This window comes from Sminthopsis crassicaudata, chromosome 1 (assembly GCF_048593235.1).
Source record: "Sminthopsis crassicaudata isolate SCR6 chromosome 1, ASM4859323v1, whole genome shotgun sequence".
NCBI lineage: Eukaryota > Metazoa > Chordata > Mammalia > Dasyuromorphia > Dasyuridae > Sminthopsis > Sminthopsis crassicaudata.
The window spans coordinates 492225325-492233902 of NC_133617.1; the positions used below are offsets into that span (position 1 = coordinate 492225325).

General features: G+C 33.4%; 1 protein-coding gene across 1 annotated transcript in view; it reads left to right on the forward strand.

The window, feature by feature from the left end:
* The window catches only part of TRPM6 (transient receptor potential cation channel subfamily M member 6), a 154645-nt gene extending 151491 nt beyond the window's left edge, over nt 1-3154 (forward strand). Inside the window, 1 exon segment of the mRNA XM_074281417.1 lies at nt 824-3154. Within this exon segment, the coding sequence (XP_074137518.1) occupies nt 824-957 (134 nt within the window). The 3' untranslated portion in view covers nt 958-3154.
* The last annotated feature ends 5424 nt before the right edge of the window (nt 3155-8578 follow it).

The window sequence follows — 8578 nt, forward strand, 5'->3', positions numbered from 1 at the left end:
CTATAAAGGTTCCAAATGACTAGCAAAGGAACACATATACATAAACTACATTCCAACATCATTTCTAATTATCTTCTCCAAGACATCAGAATTAAGAATACATGGAGGGAAGATGGCAGAGTGCATCAGAAAACATCCAGCTCTCCAAATTTTGGTTCTCTCTGAAAATGAAGGACAACAACCAACCAAAAAAAGTTTTACTGGTTGAAATATGCCAATTTGTCCTATTACTATGTGATAACACAGCTTAGGGAAGCTTGTCCAAGAGCCAGGAAGACCATAATTCAAATCTCTATGATACATTCTGGATAGCAATCCTTTGTGAAGTGACTGACATCTTACTCCCTAAAGCTGCAAGTTGGAGAACTATTATGGATGCTATTAATAATTGTCTCTTATTTTTTGGGAAAAACCCCATTAGCAAATAACAAGTTGCAATTGTTATTTTCCCTAAGTTCAGTTTGGGTTCAAATTCTTGGTTTTGCCATCTAAAGATGTCATTGAATGATGTCTTTTTAAAATTATAACCATCCTAACTGTTTAAGGGCAGTAGGTATCAAACAATTTTTTTTTCCTTCGCTATCCTTGAGAAAGCAAAGTCTCAGAATCCTCTTGGGTGAATCAGGGCAAGGACATATGAGCTTGGTGACTGTGGTCGAGAATCACGATGAAATTGGGCTTCTTAAGTTTGTGGATTTGGACTGATTCCTAGAGGAGGAGTCTTTATCGCTTGAGGAAGCCTGACTTTGCTAGGTGAATATCTAGGTAGCTTGCCTTCCAGGCTCTTGTGTAACCAACCATTTGACTTATCTTTTCTGCACAGATCTCAAAAGGAATGCCTACAGCCCTGGGAGAATCAATTCTACTTTGAAACTGCAAAGAGAAACAGAACCAGACAAAAAGACTGTGGTAGAAGAGAGTCCTAGTGACCCCAGCGAAGATCTCACACGCTTATAATGGAGAAGAATGGGGAAATGGAGCCCTCATGGTTTTCTGAATCAGCTCAATGTTAGACAATTTGGAAAATTGTGCATATTCTATTGCATCTTAGGGATAAACTTTAGAACTCAGCTTCTTAAATATATATATATATATATATGTATATGTATATGTATATCTATTTATACAAACAATCCACTACATGCTTTAAGTATGAGCTCTTATACTTCTTTGCCCTGTGTGCATTAATGTTTTCTTTTTTTTTTTTTCTGGGATATGTGTGTGTAAAATTTTTTATTTATTTTAAACTTAAATACAAAACAAGAAAAGAAAAAAAAAACATGCCATGTATACAGCAGAACATGTGATGATTCAATATAAAGCAAGAAATTTCCATTTTAAGAAAACCTATATAAGAATACTACACATTGTTTCCAAGCTGCTCAGCTTTTTTTTTTTTTTTTCTTTCTTGTGGGTTTTCTTTTGCTCTCTACTGTACACTTTTTAATTTATTTTAAGTTTTCCTCCCCTAAACCCCCATTCCTGCCGTAAAGAAGACTATAATTATCTATATCTATATGTATATCTCTCTCTACATACATATAGATAGATATGTATGAACAGACACATATATCCACTCACACACATATATGTAAGACTGACTATACTTATTTCCATCTGTCACATTTTCTCTTAAGGTGAATAGCATCTTTCCTCAAAAGTCCAAGTCTTCCAATGTTTTTCTAAATCAAACAGCTCATCATTTTCTACATGACAGCAATATTTTAACCATCACACATCCTATAAATCCATGAACTTCCCCCCTCCCAATTTTTTCATTCCCTCTGTTTTTGACTACATCTATTCTATTTATACAAAACATTTTAATTTAAAATAATCAAAATTGTTCATTTGTATTTCAACTGTGCCTTTAACTTTTAAGGTCTGATAACTGCTGAATCTGCTGAATATTCCTCTTCCCCCCCTCCAGTTTCTTTGTAGTCCCTGATCTTTTGTTCTTCCAAATGAACTTCATTATTTTCTAACTCAGAGTTAGAAATAATTTTAAAAAATAATTTAATTGGCATGGCATTGAACAAATGCATTAATTAGGTAAAGTTTTTTTTTTTATTGCATTGGCTTTACCTACTCATGAACAATAAACATTATTTCAGTTACTTAGATCTGACTTTATTTAAACAGTTTTTTTTTTTTTTATATATTCATGTTCAAAGAGTTCCTGTGTCTGTTTTGGCAGGTATACTATTTTATACTGCCTGGTATTTTAAATGGTCTAAAGCAATATTAAATAATATTGCTGTAAATTCTGCTCATGACCCTTATTTTGTATTTGTGTGTATCTTCCATTTTATTGTACTTCCTGAAAGCAATATATTATTGAACTAATATTTTTAATCTGCTGCCTATTTCTGCTTTATGAACAAATTCATCCCATTCACATTGTAAGTTACTTATTTTCTTCCTTCCTATTTTTCCTTACTATACTTACCCTATTTCTATCCCTTTTCACTCCTCTGTTCTATGTACTACTTTGCCCTCCTATTCCTTAATCTATCCACCCCAAGAGTTCCTTCCTTGTCTTCTCCCATCCCAATCTTATTCTCTTTCTTATTTCTTTCAGTATTTAGAGAGGTATTTTATACCATTATATATACATATATATGTATATGTTTTTCCTTCTTTAAGTCATTCCTGATGAGAGTAAGGTTTCAAGACTACCTGCTTTTCTCCCCACTAGCTTCTTCTATATCAATTTTTTATTTTTCTTTTATGGGTCATTTTATGAGATAATCACTCCTTTTTATCTCCCCCTACACAGTTTTATTTATTTTAGAATCAGTCCATCATTTATACCTCTGTCCAAATCTTTTTTTTTCAAACCCAAATAATGATCACAGTCATAAGAGTACTGACAATATTTTCATATATAAGAAGTAAATAATTTAACCTCATTGAATTTTACTATAAAGGTTCCAAATGACCAGAAAAGGAATAGAGATATAAATAAACTACATTCCAACATCATTTCTAATTATCTTCTCCAAGAGATAGAATTAAGAATACATGGAGGGAAGATGGCAGAGTGCATCAGAAAACATCCAGCTCTCCAAATTTCCTTGACAAAAAGGACAGAACATCACCTCAGAGGAAATGTAGAGCAGTTGAAATAAACAAAAAAATCTTTTCTTCAGCATATATATGTGTGTGTGTGTTTGTGTGTGTGTGTGTGTGTGTGTGTATTGCCTTTAAATAAATAAAAAAATTAAATAAAATAAAATAATAAATATCCAACTGTGTACTGTAAATTTTACTTCCTATTGTGAACCAACTTTTATATTTCAGTTTGAATTCTGTTAAGCAAATCACTAGCATGACATTTGCCTAATTTGCAGTTTAATTAATAATATTATATTAGACTAGTTAAAATATAAACAATTTTTAAAGCAAAAATAATTGTCAGGATACTTCATCTAGCATTCTTCATAAATGCAGTATTTTTCAAATATATAAGTTATTTTGGGTGGATCATCTGTAACAATGACAAAAAAAGGTGTCCTATTGTCTAACTAGAAAAGAGGTTAATTAACAGAGGCTTACAAAGTCAAGACTAGACACAGTAGACTTGATTGGTTTTTAGTTATTTAAAATGTATACCATTACATCATATGTTTAAGAAGTTTTCTGTATTCAGCTTAGATGTTTCTTCCTAAGAAGTTGAACTTTTCTGTTAAATGCACTTGATCATCAATTTGTTTTATAAAGGTAAATTTTATATATAAATTATAGACATCACTAAAGTTCTTTATCCCATCTTCTTGTCTTACATGACAAAGTAAAATAATTCTCACATGGTCTGCAGTAACAAAGGCAGAAACAAACTACTCGTTGGATTTGTCCAGTTTTCAAGTACATATTGTTAGACAGTCACATATTTTCATCTAAGAGGTCGGGATCTGCATGAGCTATTAGCCCCATCAGATACTGAAAGCATCCTGAGGTTTCTTCACTGACTACATTCATCCTCTTTACTCAGAGAATCAACAAACAAATTTTAATTTTAATTTTCTTAATTTGTTCTTAATTTCTTAAATGTTCTCTATGTTGCTGCTCATCATTATCAACAGCATTTATGTATATATAGATAGAAAGCAGTTCTATAAGCATTAACTTCTCCCTTCTCTCCAGAACACAGGACTCTGTGTGTGTGTGTGTGTGTGTGTGTGTATGTCTGTGTGTATGTACTGACAAAGAGGGAATAGAGAGAAAACTGGAGTACTATTTGCAGAGATTGTAGGACACCACTGAAGCACAGACTGATTAGAAATTTAGAGCCCTGTTGAAACCTGGATAGTCTCGAGGTGTTTCTGCACTGCATGATACCAGGAAATTTCAGGTTTCTCAGGAAGGAGGGAGAGGGTAAATGGAAAACTGATTCATTTGTGCCTCATTCTAAGTACAAAAATAAACTGAACTGGAAGATACCACAGTTGTTTTTCCTTCCTCTAAGTTTGGGGAAAGGGGAATGTCAGATAAATTAAGGTTTACTAAATTGCCTGCCAAAACATCCATTCCTTTGCTAGTTTCCAGTACCACACATGTTGTGTCATTTTAGAGGAAATAACTGGGTGTTCAGCCCAAAGAGTGAAAATATGACTTCTAGCTGAAAACAGAAAAACAACATGGTATCCAAGAGAGGCCTGTTTATATTTTTAAAGTACAACCTGAGAACATGTAATCATGAAGATAAAATGAACTAAAAAAAATTTATTCCGAAAGCCAAATTACACATTATTTTTGAAGTCAGGAGACTTGCTTATACTTCCCATACCAGATTTCCTTGGATATCCTTTAAAAAAAAAAAAAGCATATGTAAATGGGAGATACTTAACTAGGGAGTGGTACAGTGGAAAGGGAACTGCTTCTGAAGTCCAAGGATGCTGTTGTTGTTACTTCAGTTGTGTCCAACTCTTCATGACCCTATTTGGGGATTTCTTGGCAAAGATACTGAAGTGATTTACCATTTCCTTTTGTAGCTCATTTTAAAAATGAGAAAACTGAGGCAAACTGGGTTAAGTGACTTGCTGGGAAGTGTCTAAGATCACATTTGAATTCAGGTCCTTATAAATCCAGGCTCTATCTCCCATGCTACCTAGTCGTCCAAGAGAAGATGTGTTTAAATATTGCATCTGATGCTTCTAGTGTGCCCTTGGGAAAGGGACTGAAACTGTCCTATACCTCAGCTTCCTCAACTACAACATGAAATTAGACTAGATTGTTTCAAGAGTCCCTTCCAGCTCTTAGTCTGTGATCTTACAGAAAAAAGATCATGAAAACCTGGAAGTAAAATGTCTTGACATGTAATTGGTTAAAAAAAAAAGTACTATTAAAAATAAAATACACAGGGAGAGAAAGGTGAAAATGTAGTTCAGTGATGGCGAATCTCTTGTGCTTGGAAATCTCTAGGTTATCCTTATATTTGGTCCTTAGGGTGGCCAATTTGCTCTGGAACACTAATTTTCAAAACTTGATCTTTCCAGCATGATAGAATACTGGGATAAACTGCTGGATTTGGGGTCAGAAAAACTTGGTTTTGAATTCCATCTTTGACACTAATAACTGGTTGTGTGACCTGAGCATGTCACATAACCACTTTGAGTCTTGGTTTCTTTATTTGTAAAATGGATGTGGTTGGATTCAATAAACTTCAGTTCCCTTTTATTATAAATTTATAAATAATAAATTAATAAATTTGTTATTATAAATGTGTGTTGTTTTTTTTTTTTCAAAGCAGTTAAGATTAAGTGACTTGCCCAAGGTCACATAGCTATCAAGTATTAAATGTCTGAGTCTGGATTTCAACTAAGATTCTCCTGACTCCACAGCTGGTGCTCAAACCACATTGTACCACTGTTCCCTCATTTCCCTTTTAGCTCTAAATTTATGATCTAATAAATTCTTACCATGGAAGAATAGGTCATGCATGTGTTCATATTTGCTATTTATACTATTCTGGATACTGCTGTATGAATGTCAGAAATGGAATCTTTCTCTATATTCCTTTTGGTTGTTCACAGATGGCATTTTAGTTGATTTTGGGATAGTGGGTAAGGAGAATAGATAAGTATCAGGGAGAAGATCTCTACCATTTTTTTAGGTATATATGTTTAACTAGTTTTCAAAATCTATAAAGGTTCTGATGCTTCTCATCCTTGTGCTTGGTGCTCTGAAGTGCTAAACTAAAGACAGAAACTTTATGGAAAATTTTAGATAGAAGATGAAACTTGAAGACAAATACAGCCTGATTCTACACTTTTGTATTAGAACAGTTGTTCCTGTTTTGTTATAATGGTTTTAAACAAAGTCAATAGCTTTATTTTTTTTTTTAAGGTAAACTGCAAGGTGAAAATAAGTGTAATTGTAAATGGATTGTAGAAACGCGGTTATCCAAATCCCAGGGAAAACTATCTAGTAGAGTGATTTATATTAATAAGTTAAATGACAGGCCTATCATTAATATTATCAAATAACATTTTTTCTCCTTAAAGGTTACGATACTCTCCTAATCTCTTCTTAGGTCAATAGTTCTTTATGTCAAGACAAGATTTGGAATCAGGTTTACCAAAAGCTGATACCTATGTCAAATACAAATAGAAATGGAGCTGCTAAACCATACATAAGAATCCCTGAAAGTGCATATTGATTTAGAGAACCACATATTGATATTGTATTTTATTAATTGTTTCCCAATTACATTTTAATTACATTTAATTCTGGTCTATCTTGGGAATGTTGTGGGCCTCTGGGGTCCTGTGGGCTGCATGTTTAACACCTCTGCTCTAAACCAATTCTTACAATTATGAGTTGCAAAGAAAATGCTGACCTGCCTAATGGAAGGCTGGACTTGCCTATATCAATGAAATCATTGGTTTGGTTCTTTTCCCTATGTCTTATGAACTAGATTTTCGGCTAGTTCTTAGTCTCCTTATCCACTGTGGCACTGATAATGCCATACCACAGTTTGTTTTTTTTTGAATATCCACAGCCTGAAATAGGATGTTAATTCCCCCGAAGCTCTCTAGAAACCATCATCCCTTTATTCCTCTGAAAAAGGAGATGGATTGAAAAATCATTTGAAAGATGGGTCGTTATCAAGATAGAGCACTATTTTTTTTTTTGAGTTGCATCTCTCCAAAGCATGAGAAAGGCAGAATTATTCTCAGAGGTTGGGATTTGAAGGCTGTGTGTTTACCTCTTTGAAGTTTGGTGTTTAATTTTCTGTAGTCATTTCTTGAGCAATTTTCTAAGGAACTCGTTGAAGCTAATTTATCATAAGTTAAAGTCAAATGACAGAAAAGATTTTTCCCTCCTTAACAACATTCTATTCCACCGAGGTTCGCTTCTGAAGAAAAATGAGACTTAAAGAGCATTTCAGATCTCTTGCAACATGGGTGAATGCATCGAATAGAAAGGGATCTGGAAACCACACTGATTTAGTCTTTGGCATATAGGAAATTATCATGTGATCTTTCTTCAGAGTCCCTGATGTGCTGATAGAACTTTGCATTTTTATGATGTGAAAAGCCTTCCTTGAAAATAATTAGATAAATTCCTTAATATTTCAAGGAAGACTAGTTTTGTACTAGTTTGTGGAAGTTAGAAGCCTTGGTCTCCCCTCCTACTTCTTTCTCAGTCTTTTGGGTATAGTTGTATAATTCACTTAACCTTTCGGTTTCTTCCAACTGTGAAATATAGAAAATGATACTTCTTCGAATGAAGGTGAGGAATAATGAAATAACAGTTATCAAAAACCTTCAAACCTTATTTTAAAGGCATTTCGTAGCCATAATATATAGTTCAATAAATAATAAATAATTTTCATGTTTTTATATTCTTTATTAATATTTTGGTCTAATGCAAGCTCTTTAAAACAGAGGAGGGTTTAATTTTTGTTTTTGTAACTTCAGCGTCTTACAGTGTTTAACACATAGTAGGCACTTAAATACCTTTTAAATTGATTATATTATTTACAGGAGTTGTGTGTCTGGTCTTTCCTCTTGGATTTTCTGAGTATAAACAGATAAAAATTCCTGTTACTGGCTCTTTCAGATGATTTAACAATCTAGAGGACTCTGCTTTAGTGTATTAATATGTATTCAGTAACTGTGTTGGGCCATTTTGGTGTGGTAAAAGAAAATCTTGGGCTGTTATAATACATTAATGTTCCCTGATCTTTTTTTGGGAGAGGCAATTGGAGTTAAATGACTTGCCCAGGGTCACAGAACTAGTAAGTGTTAAGTATCTGAGGCTGGATTTGAATTCAGATCCTACTTACTCCAGGTACACTTTCCCATGTCATTTTAGCCAGAAGGATTGAGAGACATTGTTTAATGTCTGTGAGAGGAGGAAATATTTTGGATAGTTGGCTCAGTTATATTCCAGTGAATGCCTGGGTAAATTGCAGATGTATCAGACTGGAAAGGACTACATGACAAAAATGGTTGAATTATGGCAGAGAGCTAATAGAACTTCTTTGTTGAAGTAATATATCTAGATTTTTAAAAAAAATTAATATTTTTTCTTAAATCATTAAAACCAATGTGAAACAGTACTGCTAAGT